Here is a 23,696-nt window from a genome sequence, read left to right as displayed (position 1 = left end):
ATTTCATGCTTCTTTGATCTATTTCCGTATTCAATAAATGTGACTAAAAACAAAACAATAAGCTTATAATTAATATGACATAATATGAAAATTAATTTAAAATATATATACTTTTTTTAGTTCCTTTAAAGTGCACATGGGTCGGGTGAAGTCGGGTTCGCATTAACCCGAACCGACCCTAAATAATAATTGAGTTTATTTTTAAGGCCTACTATATCTTAGATCCGATAAAATCACACCAAATCAATGGTAAAGTATTCAGATTCGGGCCGAATTTTTAGACCGGACCGAATCAGGTGCGATCCTAATCTTTATAGCTTATGTTTTTATTTTTTGTGTCAAGCGCAAATATAACAAAATGTTTAAAACAGTAAAATGGTGTAGTTTGATTTATTTGAGTGAATATTTAATTTATTTTTTTAAAATAAAAAAATCTATCATGGTGATGACACGTCACACAAATTAAAGTTTTAAGTTTTAACATCTAGTAGTGTCAATCAAGAAAAAGGGATTCCATTTAAAAATGGAAACGTAGATTATCATCAATCTTGTCATATACATTGTATACATAGTTATTCAGTTTGATAATAATAATAATTATAGTTAATTATTATGGATATACACATATCAATTTATCTGTTTACTACTACTTTATCTTTACATATGGAAATAAAATATTGGTTTCTAAGAGATTAGATTCTCTTTCCAATTAATACAGTTTTAGTAGTGAACTAATCAATCTCCAATGTCATTTCAGAATGATCTCCCTCCACCAAATTAAATTATGGGGATAATGAATGTGACATTTCCTTGAACATTAATCTAAGTATATATATCATAAACTCAAGAAATTAGATAGAATAAAAATGTCAATCAAACTTCACATTAGGCACAAAAAACAAAAAGAATAAATTATACAATCTTAACTTATACAATATAATGTTAACTACTATTTAGGAACAATTTTGTCTAACTTATACAATGTTAATATATTACTAAAACTTTATCCTTAATTATCTGAGACTTTCTATTGAATAATACATAAAAATTTAATATATTATTTTTAGACATATTCATATAAAAGCACTATTTATTTAAATAAAATAATTAGAGTTTATATTTATGTAAATACAACCATTTTAAATTGATTATATGTGTATTCTATTTTGATTCTATATAAATTGTGGAATCCTTTTAACGGTTTGCATATTTACATATAAATCGTGGAGTCCTATCACGATTTATGAATAAACATATTTACACATAAACCGTTGAATCTTTACCACGATTTATAAAAAAGTATCAGCTACACATAAATCGTAAATCCTCTATCACAGTTTATGAAAACTTAAGTCTTTACATAAATTAAACAATTCATAGATAAAAGAAAAATTTGAAGAGAATAAAAAAATTAGAAAAGAAGAAAATACCTACAAATATTATGCAGGTAATCCAAAACCTTTTTTTATATGTGAATTATTTAATTTATGTACAGACTTAACTCTTCATAAATCGTAGTAAAAATTTTAAGTTTATGTGTAACTGATGCCTCTTTATAAACTGTGGCAAAAATTGTACTGTTTATCTAATATGCCTCTTTATAAACTGTGGTAGACGTTTATGTGTAAATGTGCAAACCGTTAAAAAAATTTTGCAGTTTATATAGAATCGACACACATGTAATTAGTTTGGAATGATTGCATTATTTGCATAAATATAAGTTCTAATTGTTTTATTTAAATAAATTGTCCCATATAAAAATTAATATGATTCATAAAGTGTAAAATTAGTGAGAATCCGCTGGCTTTTATTATTAAGCTGTTTTAAAATTTTTTTATTGTGTCTAAAAATAATATAAATATTTTTTCTAAAAATTTAAGCTGGTAAAAAGAAACACATGAATTGTTATATTTTTAATATGTTCTCTCAAATATATAAAATTTTCTTTTTAAGTTTGCTTTAAATTTTATATAAGTTTTCTTTTTTAATTTTTTTTCTTATTTGTTTTATGTAATTTTTTTCTTTTTTAGAATATAACAATGATCTTTTCAATTAAAAAAATTTTAATATCATAATATGATATTACTCTTTTTAATAGTTTAAACTGATAGAAGGAAGTACGTGAATAACTATTAAAGATGTTGAGTTAATATATATGGATAAAAAGAAAATTAAACACTAATTAATGAATTAATAATAATTATTCAATAAATTATTTTTATATAAAAATCTTTTCAAGTGAATATTTAGTTAATTAAAATCCTTCATATAAGTTAACAAATAATGGGGACATGGTGATAGGAGAATTGAGAGACCAATTAGACAAAAGCGGGTAAAGTGGGTTTGTGGCACCTTGGTGCTTTTGATTCCTCAACTAGCTTATTATGTTGTTCCTCTTTTACCCTACCCAACTTTCATGCTGTCTCTACCAATCTCTATCTCACAAGACATTAGTCATTTTCATTCCCCTCCCAATTCACACACATCCACCATCACCATCTATATATATGTAACCCTAATTAATAACATATATAGATCAATACAGCCATACCAAATAAACTTTCAAAACTTTTCCACTTCTCTTTCCCTCTCTTTGATTCTCTCTATTCTATTGTATTGTGTATGCTAATTGATTAATTAGATTTTTTTTTATCTCCTTATTGTTATTTATATTCCACATGGAGCTTCAATTAGGTTTGGATCTTCCAACTACTCATCATGATCATCATAATCATCATGATAGTATAGAGTGTTGTGAATTGTGGAGTAGAGGAATTGGTTTTAGTAGTAGTGAAAGTAACAAAAAGCATGTAAGAAAGAAGCGTAGCTTTGAAGATTATGCCTTTGGACAATGTTCTTTGAACAAGACTACTTTGCCTTTGCTAGTATGGAGTGGACACCCAAATGAGGAAGAAGAAGAAGATGACTCTAATAATGGAAACATTCATAGAAGGAATATTCACTTATCAAACAAGTAAGTTTTAATAATTTCTTTCCTTTTTAATTTTAGTAACTTCTAGAGAAATAGACAAATCGATCACTCATTTTTTGGTCTGTGAACGTTTAAATCTCTGAGAATTTAAAAATATGTTAAATTTTTTACCTCTTCAAAATTTAGACACATAGATCTATGGGTTTAATTTGTCCCATTTTAAAAACTCTGTCACGTATACATCCATATCAACCAGGTCAGTATAACGAGAATTATGTTTGAAAAAGTTATGGACTTAAATGTATTTTTAAATTTTCGAAAACTTAAATATCCGCAAATTAAATGGCTAAAAAGAGCTATTTGTCATTTTCTATAACTTATATATATATATATATATATATATATATATATACTTTAATCCAACTCTCCCAGCTTCACCTCCTCCGGTTTGACAAAATACTACATTTAACTACTAAATTAATTACCATATAACACATTTTTAATATGTATTTATTTTATATTTTAATATATATTTTATATAATTAATTAATTAATAATTAATTTTTTGTATACACGCGTTTAATTGTCTATTTATTTAGCAGCCCTTCCAAAATTTGCTTGTGTTTCATTATTCAACATTAATAAAAAACATCAATTAAGTAATTTGAAGGTGTTGATATATAGTTTTGTTATCTAATATAATCATACATTGGTATTGGGTATTCATTTAAATTATATTGGTAACATACTCTCTTTTGTTTTAATTTAAATTATATACTCTCTTTTGTGATGAACTCAAATGTTCTGATGAAGTATATTCTTTTATTGGATGACTAAGTTGTACATCAACTAATTACTTAAAGTCTAAAAAGAAAATTAAAAATTAATGGAATAACATTATTTATATGTGCATGCAGGAATGAAGGGGAGGAAAATCATTTGGTGGGGTGGCCACCAATTAAGTCATGGAGGAAGAAAGAACTAAATCATCATCATCAATATCCTACAATAATAAGGAACAATAATAGGATGATGCAAGCAACAAATCATCATGAGAATCAAAATTGAAGAGAATAGATAAATTAAACTCTTTGTATGTTAAGGTTAATATGGAAGGGGTAACAGTAGGAAGGAAGATTGATTTGATGCTTTACAATTCTTACCAGACTCTTACACACACTTTGATTACTATGTTTGCTAAATGTAAGTCATAAGCTAAGTACTACTAATTATTATTACTACTTTTTTTTTTTCACTTTACTTTACTATACTATACTTTATTTTTAAGTGATAATCTAAGTACTAATAATAATGTAAAATGTTTTTTTTTTACTGACATCTAACTAAATGTTATCATCTATACGGTTATAAAAATAGAGAATTGGTTTTGAATAATTGTTTTCTGGTTTTTAAATTTAAACTGAAAAAAAAAAAAAAAAACTCTATGTTTGTATACACTAAATTATATGTTTAAATTTATTTTAAAAGTTACATTAAAAATAGAAAACAGTGTAAACTGGTGGATGTCAAAGTTAAATATTTTTATTTTAAAATTTAAATGGTAGTATTTGATTTACTGATTAAATATAAGTGAAAAAATATTTGTCCCCAAAATACATACATATTAAACTCATTTGTTTCTTCTTAATTTATTTTGTGGGTTTGTTATGTATGATGTGTATATAGTGGATTTACTTTTTCTATTTTTTTTTTAAATTCTGTTTTTCTACACATGTTATGTGGGCAGACCAAGATTTTGAGGAAGATGGAACAAGTTATAAACTCACCTTTCAGAATGAACAAGGAGATTGGTTGCTTGCTGGACATGTTCCATGGCAGTATGTGCTTATTTTATATGTTACATATATAAAAAGAAGCTCAGGAACATTATTATTTTATGAAAAGGTATCCCAAAGAATGATATTATTTTTCTAAGGATTATGTTTTATTTGCAGATCATTCATTGGTACCGTGCGGCGTTTGGCAATACTAAGGAATGAAAAATGAAACTACTAAGTACTAATCAACTTGAGTTGATCGAGTAGTCAATTTATTCATCCGCTTAAGTAAGTAGTCAGGAGTTTGAATTCTGTCTTATAATTTTGTACCTTAGACGTTCACGTTCTTTATTTAATGGTATTAGGTTTGGTTTAAAAAGAATACTAGAATAACTTGTAGAAAGCAAAAGCAAAATATGTGACCTTCTCTTTTTCTTTTCTTTGTATTTGTACACAAAAAAAAAATTAAAATATGTGACAAAAGTAAAATTAAGTATTTCTAGTTTTTTTTTTGTTGGTTTTTTATGTTATATCCCAACCCGGCGGATTAATGATTAATTCGTCGCGGATCTGAACTCTATTTAAAGATTTATCGTTGGCTAATGGTGATTGCATGTCCAAAGTGGGATTCGAACTCCGACACTTATTTAAATAGAATAATGAGCTAACCAATGGATGAATCCAACTTGGTTTTTTTTTTTTTTATATATATGAATTAAAAAGTGCAGTGGGCCAACCTATTACCTTATACAAGATCAAATACAATAATACAATGCCCACATGAATTCAAAAATCAACCCAAGTATGTTCAGATACCTTCTTTTTTTCTCATGTTCAAAAAACCACTCCTCTTCCCCTAATTTTCTTCTTCTCTTTTTTCTTTTTATAATTTCTTAAAATTTTTCTTTTGGACTCGAAAGATCGGTGAGTTTAAGCTGATCATGGTCTAAAAATATAAGTGAGAGAGAATAATTAATGGTATTTTAATGTCTGTTTGAGAAGTGACTTGTATAATTATTTATGAGTGAATATTGGAAAAAATATCATTTTAAGTGATAAAAATAACAACTCTACGAATTTAATTAGAAATTGACTGTGAGCATGAAATTGAGAGCGAGAAAATATTGTAGATAGCCATTATTATTAGTATTTAGTAGTAACAGTATTCTCACCCTACCTATAAATTAGGGTGTTTAAGATGGACATGAAGAAAGCATGAAACAAAAGACACTTCCTTTGACCTTTGTCCACCTTATATCAAGTTTCTGGATGCATGGTTTTGTACTTTTATTTACATCAATCAATGTGTGATATTCACTTTGTAACCACTATCGGTTTTCACTCCTCAAATCATGAAAGACACTAACATGTGAATATGTCATCTACTACCCTGTTGGTTTTGCCTCCCAATTTCATTTTTTTGGGGGGGGGGGGGTTTAAATATCTAATATCATCTTTGATAAAAAAAAAAAAAAAAAAGCAAAATTCAAAAGATAAGGTTGTTGATTTGTAATAAAGAATGAACTTGTTCAATACAACATAATTAGAAAATGATAAACTTGTTAGCTTTAAATATTGAGCAACTGTTTCATCCCATATATTTTATCACGTACATGGAACCCAGAATTTGCATGACTAACAAAATCCTACCTTAAGCATCATTTGCCTCCAAAAACATATTATATATGAAGCTGTTCTTTGCTTGTAGCTGTTTGTTGTTGTTCCCTTTTATTCTCAAAATTTAGTTGATTAATGATTATTGCAGAAGAGAGTTAACAAATGTGATAAAAACTTGAATTGTATAAAATATATTTAAGTTCTTTCAGATACATCACATGTAATATTTCTATAAATACTATTGAATTTAGACACATGCACTATTGATGCTAAACTCACTCAATTATTTATTTATTTAAAAAGTTCTTGGTTGGTGGCAAGAGGGCCAATGCTTCTGATTTTATGACACTGGTTTTAAAAAGTTCTTTAATTTTTTAACCACAATTTGATGTATATTAATATTATTATTATAGGAATATATTTGCAACACCACAACCACTTTTTTAGGTTTTCTATTATGTATAGCAGCAAAATGAAAACAGCGATCACGGTGGGACTCGAACCCACAATCTCCCGCTCCGGAGGCGAGCGCCTTATCCATTAGGCCACGCGACCTTTGTTGTCTGTTTCCTCTAAGTCATTCTTATACCCACATTTTGCATCATAAAACATCTATTCATAGATGGATAGATGAGGTAAGAATCAACATGGTCTAACAATTTTAATTCGATGACAAAAATAAGATCTTGTTTTACCATAAATTCAGTCTTTCTTTCGTCAAATAGTCGGCGGTTAACATTTAATATGGACTGTTAATTGCTGACATGATAGAATATTTTTAATTGAGTATGATAATAATTTACTAAAATTTAATAATTAAAATAGGTAATAATTATTGTTAAATTGAGGCAACCGAATATCTTTCATTTTTCTTCTTGGACCAGATAACTAAAATTTTATTATAATAAATAGTTGTATTTAAAATTATTTAAAAAATATTTCGTCACGTTCAAAATAACTCACGTCTAGTGCTAAGAGATCATGTCCTTTAATAGTTTAATAAATTAAAATTCAAATTAAAAAATATTTTTAATAAATTTATAAATATTAAGATGAATAAAAAGATATAAATAAAATAAATACATTTATTTATGACATATGAACCATATAATATTTAAAAACTCAACCAAAAAAAAAAGAACACTTATATGCATACCATTATCTTTGAAAAATAAAGACCCACATATTTAAGTACATGTTTCTGATAAAATTTAAAAAAATAAAATAAAATAAATTTTACAATTCAGTAACTTGACAACATATTTTATTATTCATATGAAACTATATAAATAATATTATTAAAAATATATTTTATTTAAAAAAATAATTTATACAAATAAATAAATTAATAAAATAGTTCTCAAAATAATTTATATTTTGATGGCTCTATTTTTAAGAGTATTTTTTTTGTATATTCATATAAAATAACAGATCAAATGTGTGATTTGTACATTAGACTAGTAATATTATTATTAGTAATTGTTACGGATCCAACCCACGGATCCCGGACCCAAGGTTGAGTCCGAACCCGGCACCTCGGGACCGACCCGCCTCTCTCTCCTGGAAGGCCCAAAACCGGCCCTTTAGAACTCCTAACCGACTTTCGAATTCAAACATCTCCCTTATCTTAGCCAAATAAGATAAGATAAGATACTTACCAACACCTATAAATTGAGGACCCAAGTCCCTCCAGGTATTCATCAATTCCATACACCTTAAACCTCTTAGATCCATTCTGACTTGAGCGTCGGAGTGTCTTTGCAGGTACCTCCCCCATTGCTCCAGTCAAGCGACCCGGCTTCAGCCTTGATCCGCAGGTTCCCGATCCACCTTTCAAACCCGTACCAGAGACATCTCGTACATTGGCGCCGTCTGTGGGAAACTTGTGGGACGTCCTGGAGGAAACCCCCTCAAGCCAGGATGACTCCCGACCGCTTCACCCCACCCCAGAACACCGGGAGGTCACGAACCAAGAAAGAATAGCAAGTACTGTCCACCACACGAACGACCACGTCGTCACGGACCAGCGACATCCTGAGAAGGCTAGGGACAAAGCGGCGTAGATCATCCAGGACCTCTGCCTCCGGGTCCAGGAGCTCGAAGGCAAACTGACCAATAGAGAAAAACACAACAACGAACACGGAAGCCAGGCAACTTCTAGATCAAGATCTCGCCGCAGCAAGTCGCCAACCCGACGAACCGATAAGAGAAACGGTTGTAGCGCCTCACGCGACCACAGTCACGAGAGATCGCCGGAATGGCGGTACAACAAGAAACACAACCGCAGTGCTTCCCGAGATCTAAGTCGTCAACACGACTCAGACGAAGATCGGAGGTACCGAAATACCAAGCGCACAAGAAACGACCACACAATAATGGGAGCTACACCCTTCACAAAAAGAATCTTGAGAGCGAAACTCCCCAAAGGTTTCGACAAACCTACCGACATAAAGTACGATGGGACCAAGGACCCCCAGGAACATCTAACGGCCTTCGAGGCCAGGATGAACCTAGAAGGAGCGGCTGACGCGGTCCGATGCAGAGCCTTCCCGGTAACCCTTGCAGGGCCGGCAATTAAATGGTTCAACGCCCTCCCAAACGGATCCATAGTCAGTTTCCACGATATAACACAAAAGTTCATGGCCCAGTTCACAACTAGAATCACCAAAGCCAAGCACCCCATCAGCTTGCTAGGGGTCACGCAAAAACAAGAAGAATCCACAAGGAAATACCTTGACCGCTTCAACGATGAATGCCTAACGGTCGACGGACTCACGGATTCCGTCGCGAGCCTTTGCTTAACCAACGGACTCATGAACGAAGATTTTCGCAAACACCTCACCACCAAACCAGTATGGACCATGCACGAGATCCAGAATGTCGCCAAAGATTACATCAATGACGAAGAAGTCAGCCAGGTTGTCGCCGCCAACAAACGGCAGCACGACAACACCCAACACGGCAACTCGATTTCTCGCCAAAATCCACCACCCAGAGAGAATCAAAGGGACCACCCCAGACTGACAAATACAAACCGACCACCGAGAATTGGCAAATTCTCTAATTACACGCCCCTGACAGCACCAATTACCGAAATATACCACCAAATAGCAGATCGAGGCATCATTCCGAAAGCCCGACAACTCAAAGAAAGGACGGGAGGCAACAAAACCCTCTACTGCGACTACCACCGAGGTTACGGTCACAGAACACAAGATTGTTTCGACCTTAAAGACGCCCTCGAACAAGCCATATGAGACGGCAAACTCCCAGGCCAAAATCATCAGAGAACCAAGACGTGCGGAAAGAGACAGGTCGCCGGAAAAAGACGAGCGTAACCCGAGAACCCAGAAGCAACCCCCCAGGGAAAGCCCAGAAGACGACCCGACCATCATAGTAAACGTCATCACGGGCAAGAACATATCGAGCAAGTCGAAACTAACAATGAAAAAAGATCTCAAAGTAATGGCGGTCAGAAACCAGACTCCAACCATTGCAGCCGACAACACGATAACCTTCTTACCAGAGGATTGCCAGCACGGCACCTCGGCCGAAGATGCTCCCTTCGTCATCTCGGCCAGAATCGGAACAGGACTAGTACGAAGGATACTGGTGGACACCGGGGCAGACTCGAACATCCTCTTTCGAGGAGCCTTCGACAAGCTCGGGCTCCACAACAACAACTTCCAAACACACCGCAACGGCGTCACGAGACTCGGAGACAACTTTCTCAAACCGGACGGCTCAATCACCCTTCCCATCACCATAGGAACAAGCAACCAAAAGAAGACAGTCCTATCTGAATTTGTAGTCCTAAAAGACTCCACAACCTATAACGTGATTCTCGGAAGAAAAATAATCAACGACTTCTCTGCAGTCATCTTTACCAAATACCTCCTCATGAAGTTTAGAACCGACGACGGCTCCGTCGGTACCATCCACGGGGACCGAGAGGTCGCAGCCGAATGCGACAACACCAGCCTAGCTCTAAGGAAGAAATCCCGAGATGCGGCTAGGATATTCCTAGCCGACCTGGATGCCCGCCAAGACGACCAACTCAGGCCAGAACCAGAAGGAGACATGGAAAAGCTACAAATAGGGCCAACCAAGGAGGAATACACATTCATTAATAGGAACCTCCCATACGATCTTAAAGAAGAACTCTCCCAACTCCTGAAGCAAAATAGAGACGTGTTCGCATTTACACCAGCCGACATGCCGGGAATAAACCCCGACCTTATGTCCCACCGGCTAGCCGTGGACCCCAAAGCTAAACCAGTGGCACAAAGGAGACGAAAAATGTCATCAGACCGAGCCGCCGAGGTCAAAAAGCAAGTTAAAGCCCTACTCGAAGCCAACTTCATCAGGGAACTCCCCTACACGACATGGCTAGCCAACGTCGTACTAGTGAAAAAATCTAACGGGAAATGACGAATGTGCGTCGACTACACGGACCTCAACAAAGCCTGCCCGAAGGACGCCTTTCCCTTACCAAACATCGACGGATTAGTAGATGCCGCATCCGGCCACCGATACCTCAGCTTCATGGATGCATATTCCGGCTACAACCAGATCCCGATGCACCGACCAGACGAAAAAAAAAACAGCGTTCATCACCCCAGACGGGACATACTGCTACACAGTGATGCCCTTCAGCCTGAAAAACGCTGGAGCCACCTATCAAAGACTTGTCAACAAGATATTTCAAAACCTATCCGGAAGCAAACTAGAAGTCTACATAGACGACATGCTCGTCAAGACTGAATCCGGCGAGCAACTCACCAACGACCTCAAGGTCATAATGAACACCCTACGAAAGCACGAAATGCGACTCAACCCGGCAAAATGTGCCTTCGGGATGGAGGCAGGGAAGTTCCTCAGCTTTATGATCACGCAACGCGGAGTTGAAGCAAACCCGAAGAAATGTCGCGCCGTCCTCGAAATGACGAGCCCAAAAAACCTTAAAGACATCCAAAAGCTCACCGGCCGATTGACGGCATTATCACGCTTTCTCGGGGTATCGGCTCAAAAAGCGATCCCTTTCTTCAAACTAATGAAAAAAGGGGCCCTTTCATGTGGGAGACGAAATGCGAAGAAGCGTTCCAGCATTTCAAGAGAGTCTTAGCGGAACCACCAATCCTCGCCAAACCCCAGACAGGGGAAACACTCTACCTGTACCTCTCCATAACGGAGGAGGCACTCGCAACAGCGCTCATCCGTGAAAACGAGAAAAAAGAACAAAAACCCGTATACTTTATAAGCAGAGTCTTACAGGATGCGGAAGCTCGCTACTCACGCTTAGAAAAGCTAGCTTTCGCACTCCTTACAGCCTCCCGGCGCCTACGACAATACTTCCAGGCTCATTCCGTGACGGTCCGAACCGACCAAGCGGTCAAGCAGGTACTACAAAAACCCGACCTAGCGGGCAGAATGCTAGCATGGTCCATCGAACTATCCCAGTTCGATATCAAGTTCGAACCCCGATACGCGATCAAAGCACAAGCCATGGCCGACTTTATCGCCGAAATGACACCAGGAGACTCCACCCCCGAATCATGGAAACTACACGCTGACGGCTCCTCGAACATCACCTCCGGAGGCGCCGAAGTCATTCTCGAAAGCAAAAACGGAGTCGTGATCGAACAGTCAGTACGATACGAATTTCCAGTCTCAAACAACCAGGCAGAATACGAGGCCCTCTTGGCAGGCCTAGCCCTAGCCCGGGAAGTCGGAGCAAAGGTCCTAGAGGTAAATACCGATTCACAGGTAGTCAGCTCCCAAATTAACGGAGACTACCAGACACGAGATCCCCTACTCCAACAATACCTCGCCAAGGTAAACAAACTAAAAGAAAGATTCGAGCACGTTACCATACAGCACGTTCCTACGGAACGAAACGCCAGGGCAGACCTACTTTCCAAGCTACCCAGTACCAAACCAGGACACGGTAACAAATCGCTAATCCAGGAAGTCGTTAAGTCACCCTCTGTGTCAACGACAACCAACGCTCATCTGACATCCTCGAACCAGGGATCTTGGACCTACCCCATCCTACAGTACCTCCTCGACGGAACACTGCCGCCGGATCCCAAAGAGGGAAAACGAATAAAAAGGGAAGCCGCCAACTATACCGTCGTCGCAGGACAGCTATACAAACGTGGATTCTCGCAACCCCTGCTCAAATGCGTCGAACCTGAGAACACGGAATACATACTCCGCGAAATCCACGAAGGTTGCTGCAGCCACCACGTCGGAGGTAAAACATTAGCCCAAAAAGTCATCAGGGCGGGCTACTTCTGGCCCACGGTTATCCGGGATTCCACACAAATAGTTAAAAGCTGCGACAAATGCCAAAGGCACGCCAATATCCACCAAGCCGCCCCGCACCAGCTCAACATCATATCGGCAGAACGGCCATTCGGCACCTGGGGAATCGACCTTGTCGGACCCTTCCCTACAGCACCCGGTCAACTCAAGTACCTTATCGTCGCCATAGACTACTATACCAAATGGATCGAAGCCGAACCTCTGGCCTCCATAACGGCAACCCAATGCCGAAAATTCATCTGGCGACAGATCATCACCCGATTCAGGATCCCCGAGATCATTATCTCGGACAACGGAACCAAATTTGCTGACAAAAAGTTCAGAGAATTTTTGGAAGGGCTACGTGTATCTCACCGTTTCAGCTCGGTAGAACACCCCCAAACAAACGGACAGGTGGAATCCGCGAACAAAATAATCGTCAAAGGACTCAAAAAGCGGCTCGACGAAGCCAAAGGACAATGGGCCGACGAACTCGGATCGGTCCTATGGTCATACCGAACCACACCTCAAACGACCACGGGAGAAACACCTTTCCGATTAACATACGGGGTGGAGGCGGTCATCCCGGTAGAGATCGAAGACCCAAGCCCCAGAAAAACAGTCGGATGTAACGATGAAGGAGCAGAACGAGACCTCATGGACGAAGTAAGAAGCATAGCCCATCTCAGAGAGCTAGCCCTAAAACAGAGAATCAGCCTAAGATACAACCACGGAGTCATTCGGCGAGAATTCGCAATTGACGACCTCGTCCTATGACGAAACGACATCGGTCCCCCGACCCTAGGGGAAGGAAAACTCACCTCTAACTGGGAAGGACTATACAGAATCAAGGCTGCAATCGAAAAGGGAGCATACAAACTCGAACGGCTCAACGGCAATGAAGTCCCGAGAACATGGAACGCCGCCAACTTACGACGATACTACACTTAGACCAACCTCGCTAGGTCACCCCCTTTCTTTTTTGGTTATCGTCTTTTCTTGACTTATCCTCCCATTTTTTACGAATCTTGAAATCTTTTTTAAAATTTCGCTTAAGTATCAATCCCGGGTACTCTTTCCCGCCACACACGGAGGGTTTTAACGAGGCCCACCCATCAATAAAAATTCCATCAAAGGCTATCCCTATATTCTTTATTTTTTAAAATGTCCCAAATACGGAACAAAATCACGGCCACGACTGGAGGACCGATCACCCTCCAGGCCCAAAACACGGATATCCACAAAAATCCGACCACACGACGGTCCGTTCATCCCAAACAGGGAGTGAAATAAACCAAAAAATGGAATAGCTTTAAACGGAATATACAAAAGAGGCCCAAACGGCCGAAAAAGTCATTAAACGAAACCCGAAATTACGAAGTCACGGTTATACGGCCCACGGCCAAACCAAAATATCCAAAAAAGAAACTAAGTCTAAAAGCAAAAATGCAAAATTACAAGAGATAAAGCTACTCGAGGTCGACTATCTGGCCATCACGAACGGTCTTGAACGCTCCCATCATGGACACATCCACACCTGGAGCCAACACCAGGGCCTGTGCCTTCATCGTCTCCTTAGTGGCGGTAATCGCATCCTTGGCATCAGCCAGCAACTCCGTTTTCTCCCTCTTCAAGGCAGCAACCTCGGCCTTCAGAGCCTCCAACTCACCGAGAAGCACGGCAGCCTGGGAACCCGCATTAGAAGCCTTTTGCCGCTCCTCACCCAGTTGGGAAAGAAGTGAAGTCTCGACCTCGGAAAGCCGGAGAATTTCTGCCCCGGCTTCCTCAGAAGACTTCACTGCCTTCTCCCTCGCAATCTCGGCAGCCTCAAGCTTCTCCTTCAGCTTAACCATCTCAGCCTGAGAATGGCGGAGTTTCTTATCCAACAAACCAACTTGAGCCATCACGGGCTCAGCCTTCCGAACAACAACAGCAGACCGAAGGAGGGCACGATACACAGACTTGGCCTGGAACGAAACATCGCAGCCGTCAAAAAACGGCTCCGTACCAGGCATCAAGTGTTGATCGATAAACCCCGGGGCATCGAAACGACGGTCCATCACACTAGGCACCAAACCCTCTTCCTCGAAAGTCTCACTGCTCGGATCCTCAGGCCTTTTTCTCTTCCGAGAAGCCTCAGCAGCCGTCACCACGACGACTTCAGGCGAGTTCGCAGGACCAGGAGAAACTTGAGCGTCGGCCCGCGCACCTGAAGAAATCACCTCCTGAGAAACCGGCTGAGAATCCACGGCAGGATTGGAGACAGGGGTAGAAGGAGACGAAGACCCCTCCTCCCGACCCATCGCTGCCTTCAACCTGGCCAGAGAAGTTAGCCCACCAACCATCTCAACTGAAAGAAACCAAAGAAAAATCAAGTTACAAAGTCGGGAAAACAAAACATAACAAATCAAGAAAGGGACAAGGCACACACCGATATACGCCCGACAAGCCTCAGGATCCCCCATGACATCTCGAGGATTCAACGGACGCTCGCCAAACAAATGCCACAAAACGTTGGCAAAGTCCTTATCCTCCTGAGATAAACCGTCATAGGTGAACTTAGTCAGAACCGACGGGCCAGCACGGAAATTCCAGTATGTCGGAAATCGGCGTACGCCCTCCGGCGACAGCCAAAACGGATGATGCCCCTGGATGGGGCGCACCTTAAAATACTCCCTTTTGAAACCATGAAAGGAATCCTCAAACAACCCAAAAATTCGGCGATGAGGCTGAGCACGAAATGATATATATCCTTTCTTATGCTTCCCTTCCTTAGTCGGGAGAGTGCATAAGAAAAGAAAAAGGAAAACAGGAACAGAAGCCGGAAGATCAAGATACCGGCACACCAACTCGAAAGACCGCACGGCAGCCCAACTATTCGGATGAAGCTGAGACGGCGCCACGGAACACCGACTCAGCAAATCCTGAACAAATGGCGAGAAAGGAAACCGCATGCCGAGCCGAGTGGACATCGACTCGTAAACCCACATCCAGTCCGGAACAGTGGGCGAATGAAGGTTTAAATAGCAAACGCGCTCATCGGCATCTGGAAGGGCAAGCTCATACTGCCTCTCCATATCGCCGCCACCACAAATCGCCCCCTGATCATGGAGGCATTGAAGATCGGCCTCCGTCATCCGTGACGGAACGCCCCACACGTCGCTAGTCACCCAAGTGTAGCGAGAGGGGACGCCCCTGGAGGGAGCTATGGGAGCACCAACACCCTCATTTCTCCGCCGATGCATACCTAAAACAGGGAGGAGCACCACCATCAGCCTAATAACCCTACGCAGAAGCAAGAACAGAAACCTACCACTACTGCCAGTCCAACACAGTGGTGCACCGCCACTACTAACCAAACACAAACACACTCAGCCCCCTCAAAACTCAAATACCACCGCCCAAAACACAATGCAACAAGGAAATGACAAAGCAATGCATGGCAAATACAGAACGACAGGCGTATCACAAAATAAAAAGAAGAAAAGCGAAGCATACCAACCTGGAAATACAGAAGATGATTCTGGAAAGCTTGAAGAAACAGGGACAGCAAGCAAAAGAGAACAGTATCACAGAGAAGAGAGGAGATTTTTTCAGAAGAAAGAACGAAAAGGAAAAATGAACGAGGGAACTCAAGTAAAAGGCCAAAACGGTTACAAAAGAAGGGGGCAAAAAGACACAATTAACCTTAAGCAAGGTTAGGTTCGCAGGGGCAAAAGAGAAAAAATGCCCCCTCACATTAAATGCCCCCCTCGAAAAAAGAAGCTAATAAAGCACGCCTCGAAGAACGCAACGGACGCAGCGGACTCGGAAAAGTCACGTCAAATCAAAATGGTCAGACGAGCCTTCAAGCAAAACCGAGGCCGAGACACCAATCTCCCTTCAAAGAACCAAACGAACACCCAAGAAAAACCAAAGACCTAGCCCGCGGTCAACACCACACCTCCCAGCGACAGACCGACCTTGCTCGCTCTCCCGCTGCGGGGGCAACTGTTACGGATCCAACCCACGGATCCCGGACCCAAGGTTGAGCCCGAACCCGGCACCTCGGGACCGACCCGCCTCTCTCTCCTGGAAGGCCCAAAACCGGCCCTCTAGAACTCCTAACCGACTTTCGAATTCAAACATCTCCCTTATCTTAGCCAAATAAGATAAGATAAGATAAGATAAGATACTTACCAACACCTATAAATTGAGGACCCAAGTCCCTCCAGGTATTCATGAATTCCATACACCTTATACCTCTTAGATCCATTCTGACTTGAGCGTCGGAGTGTCTTTACAGGTACCTCCCCCATTGCTCCAGTCAAGCGACCCGGCTTCAGCCTTGATCCGCAGGTTCCCGATCCACCTTTCAAACCCGTACCAGAGACATCTCGTATAGTAATATTATTATTAGTTAAGATATGAGACACATGCATTTAAATTAACATTATCACCGCTGTTAACTATGATTTCTTTACAAATTTTTTAAACTAATTCAAAATATATAATTAAAAATATAATTATTTAGTCTTTTAAATATATAAAATCTCAAATCAAATCAAATAACATTTTTTTTGTATAAATCATTTTCAATCATACCTTCTAAATCATAAAATATTCTAACATATTTCACAATTTTATAATAGCAAGTATCAATAATTAGTTTTAACAAATAGTCTCATAAAAATATATAATCTCCTGTATAAATTAAAAATATGTTGCAGAAAAATAATTAAATATTTAATTTTAATAAATTAATTATTAAATCAAATTAATATAAAAAAATTATAGATATAAAGTCAAATAATTATAAAAAAAAATTGGGTAAATATCATTAATAAACTAAGTGGGATTCAATATTACATGAAACTCCCAAATCAAAAATCGTTACGTGCATGTCTTCATGCACAAATCTATATAAATCGAATTGAGCAAATTCGATTTAGCTTCTCTAGTACTAAATCGAATCCATATGATTCGAATTGGTAGGAATAAAGACAAATCGAGATAGATAGCTTCGATTCATGAATGAATGAAATTCGATACAATGTAAAATCGAATTAGGTTATTTCGATTTAGTTTGGTCACCTAGTAGATCGAATTAATCGGATTCGATTTAGTACTATACACCATACACATAGTAAATTGAATTAGTTTCATAATACAACATACATCTTCTATTGTCGTGTCCCGTCTCTCCTTCATCTTTCTCCTTTCTTTCTCTATCTCTCCATCAAGCTTTCTATTAAAATATTATTAGAGTTGTTAGTAGTTGGAAGTTAAGTTAGTAATGGCTAATAGTTTATAGATGGAAATTTATGAGGTTAGTTGAAAATATCTTTATAAATAGCATGACTCTTATATCATGTAACAACAATTTTCAATACAACAACTTCATATAATATTATCTTCTTATTCTGCTATTCTCTCAGAAATTTAACATGGTATCAGAATCATGGTATCCTCCTTGAAGAGGATAAGCCATTAGTTTTTCGGCAAAAAATCACCAGGTTTCTTCTTCAAACCCAAATAATAAGTCCCATTGTCTTCTTCCTCCCTAATGGCAGAATCATCTTCTAATGTAGTAAGATCCCACTAACCCTTTCTATATTTATCCTAGTGATCAATCCAACATCTGTCCTTGTCACTCCTGTCCTTACTGGCAGTAACTATTACTCTTGGTGTCGATCCTTTTCTATGGCCATCATCTCCAAAAACAAATATGACTTTCTCACTGGCTCTATTCCTTCTCCTCTAAACCGATAATCCTCTGTCTTCAATATGGGAGCGTTGCAATAACCTGGTGTTGTCTTGGTTATTTCATTCTCTCTCTCTTCTTCTATTACCCAAAATTATGGTCATTGAGAGCTGCGCCTTCAAGCGCCTCTCAAAGTTTGTTGTTACCGTCACTTCTTTTTCTCTTTTTTGTCCCTTTTCTCCTTCTTCCTCTATCAAGAACTATACCTCCTGTATGCACTTTTTCTCCCTCTCTTTATCATCTGTTCACCCCGTTCCCCACCACTGTGCCATCACAACATCCCTCCGTCCCCTTTTCTTTTTCTTTCTACTCCTTTTTATTTTTTTTTTCCGAGTTCAACGGGTTAAAATCACTGGCATCTGCCACCAAAAGTGCCTCCATGCGCTCTCTGAATATCGCTGCTTGCTCTTTCCCCCAAGCACAGCGTCTCATTCTCTTCTTCTTTCTCTGCTCACGGCCGGCAGCCCAGTTCCACCGCGACTATCTTTTTTTTCCTTTTTTTTCTATGTGTCATTGCTGGCATGTGTCTTCTTCCTCTACGTCACTGCGCCGCACGCATCGTTTCTGCTGCATCACTGCACGCTACTCACGTCTTCCCTTAACCAGAACAGAAACTCTGTTCCTCTTTTCTGTTATGAGTAGAATCACGGCCAACACCGCACCTCTCTTTTCTTCTGCGTTACCGTGCTGTACGCCTCTTCTTCGACCATCTCATCAAAAGTTATCCTACTGGTGATTTTGACATCTTTCATCCACCAGCTTGCAGATGTATATTAAAATAAGGAAAAGTCTAGGGGCCAGCAACTTTTGTGTTTTCTGGCCAGCACTTAACCATCAAAACAAAAGTGAATGATCTCCCACCATTAGATGTAATCTCACACCATTAAAAACACTATTGATGGCCAATTGATGGTTACAAAACATCAAAATTGCTGGCCCTTAACATTCCTCATTAAATATTATTAGAGTTGTTAGTAGTTGGGAGTTAAGTTAGTAATAACTAGTAGTTAATAGATGGATATTTATAAGGTTAATTGAAAATATCTTTATAAATAGCATGACTCTTGTATCATGTAACAACAATTTTCAATACAACAATTTTATATAATATTATCTTCTTATTCTGCTCTTCTCCCAGAAATTTAACACTTTCTTTCTTCCCCTTTCTAGTTCGACAATGGTGATAATGGATTTTTCCATAGCATCGTAGTTATTATCATCTTCTTCTTTCTCTTTATTTTCTTTAGTTTTTTCTTCCATTTTTTTTGTTTTCTCTCATTTTCTTCTTTTCTTTTGTTTTATATCATATTATATTATTTAATTTAGATTTGATTGAATTAATTTTAAAAAAATAATTCTAAAAGTTAATTCAATCCAACTTATATTGTTCATAAAAAATAAAATCTTATTCAATTTAAATTATTATAATTTTAATTGATTTTTTGTTTAGAATTAAGTTAAATAAATAATTTTATTTGAATCAATTATTAGATTTAAACACAACTCCTGATTGCAGTTGCTTCTCTTATTATCGTCGTTATTGTTGTTTTTTTCTGTGGCAGTCTTCTTTGTCGTCGTTCTCTTACGGTTGAACACTAATTCAAACCAATCAGTACATTGGTTGAAGTGTTGAACTGTTAAAAGGTCAATAAAGCTTTTAAAGCTTGCGGTGTATTGGTGATCCAACACTTCATAATAAGTTAATAACTCATGGTCAACTATTCTAGAAGCATTTGCTGATTTGAGATTTCCCTTACACATGAGCTGTTCATCATTGTTCATTGGCATTGCTATTCCTTCTAGAGCATTAAATTATGCTGCATATCAAACACATTTAGGTATGATATTCATCTATATTCTTTTTACATGTATATTTTTTTATTTAATTATATCTTAATAAAAAATAAAAAAATAAAAAAATATTTAAATATTTTTAAATATTATCATGTATTAATATGTTCAATCTTATTCTTAATATTTATTTTAAAAATAAATTTTAAAATAATATATATTAGAATAAATATCATTTTTTATCCCTAACCATTTAACCGATAAATATTATGCCCGTAATAATTATTAAAACATAAATCGATCTCCACCCATCTTTGTATTTATTCAATTCAGTTCCTACAAAACGATTGACAACAAATCACCTGACACACGCTGACATGTCAGGTAACCTGTTCACATGGCTTTATCTCCTTCCTAAGGACAATTCGCTCGCTAAGTAACCCCAAAACAATGTTTTCTCCTTCGCCTCTTCTTTCTTCCTCCTCTTCTTCCCCTGCCTTCGAAATCCAAGAAAAAAGAAATACCGGACAACTCCATCTTCTGACTCTGCTGCACCACCAACTCCTTTTCCACCACCTTCGGCCATAGAGGCTTCAGCCCTGTCTTCTCTGCCTCCCTCGCCGTCAAGTTCATGGACTTCTCTGCATCCCTCCACACAGTGGCAAAATTCCTCAATTCCTCCTCCAATTTCTCAATCCTCCCAACAAATAAAGTTCACCTTTTTTGTTCTGCCACAAACTCCATTCCATTGTCGCTTTCGAATCCACGCTCCATTTGCCACCAAGAATCTCTGCTTCGCCAAACTTGCAATCACAGCAAAGCCAATCCACACAACCGTTGACGAGAGAAGGCATACAAACTTTTTCTTTAGCCATGAGAGAAGAATTGAATCAGCACTCTTTTTTTTTTTTGCTTAGAAATTTTTGAGATGGTTGGAGTGACAGTGGTGTCCTTAAAGCTCTTGGAAGACAAGGAGGACTTAGAAGAATGATAAAAAAAGAAGGACCAGAAGTCGATTTGTCCTATTAAGAAGAAGACAAAACCACATGGACATGTTACGTGACACGTTAGCACGTGTGACCTGTTGCCAACCTGTTATAGGGACTGGATTAAACAAATACATAGGTGGGAGACCGATTTGTATTTTTATAATTATTAGGAGATGCAATGTTTATCGAATAAATGGTTAAGGATCGAAAAAGACATTTACTTTATATATAATTATTAATTAAAACAAAAATATTTTTAAATATTTTTATATAGTTAAAAAATATTTAAAATAATAAAAAAATAATTTATATTTTTAATATTAATAAAAGATCATATCATTATAATTTATCTGAAACCCAACTTCTTTTATTGCGATAAAAACATCTAAATTATCTGTTTCACAAATAATCAGATCCATTGAGGTAGCAATAGGCGTGCCGCTCAAAATCAATTATCTTAGTTTTTTTTTGGGAGGCCACTCAGATAAACACGCCTAAAACGTCTTTTTTTAAAGATGTCTTTATGTTGTATTTTAATTGGTTTTGGTATAATTTATTCGGTGTTTCTCATCACATATTATTAAATTCCTCAAAAAATTTTCTTTCCAAAAACAATAAAAAACATTTAATTTGGACTAAAACAAAAAAGGTAATAGATTAACTATTAGATTTTTTTTTAAAAGATTATTTACATAAAAAAATATATCACATTCATCAATATATATATATATATATATATATATATATATAAGCTCTTAAAAAATTTTATAAATAAAAAAATAATTAATTTTTATTCGTATAATATATAAAATAATTACTATATTATTATTATATTATAGATTAAATTTTACTAATTTAAATTTTGTTTTTATTTTTAATATAAGCATTAGAAATAAATAATTTTTTTATAACAAGATATATTGTAATAAAATATATATAATATTAATTAGTTTTTAAAAAATTCTGAAAAGATGGTTTTTTCTAATAAAGTGTTATTAAAAAATTAACATTATAAAAACTAATTTCAACCAATATGATATAATATGATATAATAGGTTATTAAATATATTTAATACAAAACACATTGAATATAAATTTTTATTGAGTTTAAATTTTAAATAATTTTTAATTAAATTTTGAATATTTTTATTTCAAAGAGTTAGAATATTTTAACATCATTTTTTTCGTATCTTTTTAATTGAGTCTTTGATTTTTTAAATTATAAACCTTATTTATAATTAAGAGTAATGTTTTAACACCACCAATTAGTTACACATATAAAAATACAAGAACAATTCTATTGTCATAATTATAATCTAACTTTATAAGCAATACAATACAATGAAACTATATATAAGTAATATAACTAAATTTTATCTACATCTATAGTCACATTTCATAAATAATATAATTAAATTATATTTATATTTATAATTAAAATATGAATAAAAATACAAAAAATATCAGGATGGTTAATTTTTTTCATTCATAATCTTTTATTATTTTTGTTGTAAAAAATTTAATTATTTTAATAATTAATTATTTAAAAAAAAAAGATAATTGAATAACACAAAAAAGTCTTATTAAGAGTAATTTATTTATATATAATTAAAAAATAATCGAATAATTATATACGGTAAAAAATTAATATTATTAAAAAATAAAAATAGAATTTATTTTAAAATTAAAAATAAAGTTTATTTAAAAATAAAATTAAAAATCATGGTTTTTTTCTTTTTTCCAAAATTTATCTACGAGTAATTCTATAAATATTTTATGATGAATAAAAATATTAAACTCGTACTAAAATTTATTCTAATAAAATTTATTTTATTCTACTAAACGTTAAATAAATTATTGAAAAGAATTTTGTTTCCTCCATTAGAGAAGAATGATAAACTTCCATACTTCTATTATGTTATGGCAATAATTTGGCCTGTTATTTTTTAATGTACATAATAATAATAATAATAATAATAATAATAATAAACAAGTATATCACAATAAAAAAGAAAGCACGTCACCAAATAATTTATCATCCGAATTATATATGAATCAAATTGATAATATGAGAGCTAACACTACAAAAATCGACAACAAAGTTAGAGACTTACAAAACCTTTCTTAAGATCATAGAAAAAAAAAAAACGTTTATATTTGTGTGATATACAAAGCAATTATCATATTATTATTATTATTATTATTATTATTATTATTATTATTATTATTATTATTATTATTATATATGAGCAAAAAAAGTCCAACTGAATGTTTTAAAGTAAAATTTTTTTTAATATTTGATTAAATGTTCTTGTATTTAGTACTTTTTTTTGCACTTCCTCTTAGTTAAAAATATAATCATTATAATTTTTTAGTTATTATTGCTAGGGGTGTTTACAGATGGGATATGGCTGAAATTTCGATCCAATCCGCACTAAACTCATTAGATCAAATTCGATATTCGCACTTTTTATGTTTGGATCAGATATCAAATATATCCATAAAATAAAAAATATAAAAAAATTTATTTTTATAAAAAA

General features: G+C 36.0%; 1 protein-coding gene, 1 non-coding gene and 1 pseudogene across 2 annotated transcripts; 2 read left to right on the top strand and 1 right to left on the bottom strand.

Moving 5' to 3' along the window:
- The first annotated feature begins 2,546 nt into the window (after window positions 1-2,546).
- On the top strand, window positions 2,547-5,313 carry LOC112773304 (auxin-responsive protein IAA28-like; annotated as a pseudogene).
- Window positions 5,314-6,809: 1,496 nt separating this feature from the next.
- TRNAR-CCG (transfer RNA arginine (anticodon CCG)) lies at window positions 6,810-6,882 on the bottom strand. The gene has a single exon. It is a non-coding gene; the product is annotated as a tRNA-Arg (tRNA).
- Window positions 6,883-9,792: 2,910 nt separating this feature from the next.
- On the top strand, window positions 9,793-10,758 carry LOC140181494 (uncharacterized). The gene has a single exon (XM_072225115.1). It carries the CDS (start codon window positions 9,793-9,795, stop codon window positions 10,756-10,758), a length of 966 nt encoding a protein of 321 aa, XP_072081216.1.
- The last annotated feature ends 12,938 nt before the right edge of the window (window positions 10,759-23,696 follow it).

Source organism: Arachis hypogaea, chromosome 18 (assembly GCF_003086295.3).
Source record: "Arachis hypogaea cultivar Tifrunner chromosome 18, arahy.Tifrunner.gnm2.J5K5, whole genome shotgun sequence".
Lineage (NCBI taxonomy): Eukaryota > Viridiplantae > Streptophyta > Magnoliopsida > Fabales > Fabaceae > Arachis > Arachis hypogaea.
This window is presented reverse-complemented; position numbering and strand designations above follow the sequence as displayed.

Coding starts and splice junctions, on each gene's coding strand:
- LOC140181494 (XM_072225115.1), top strand. CDS start 9,793: ATGGCGGTCAGAAACCAGACTCCAACCATTGCAGCCGACAACACGATA.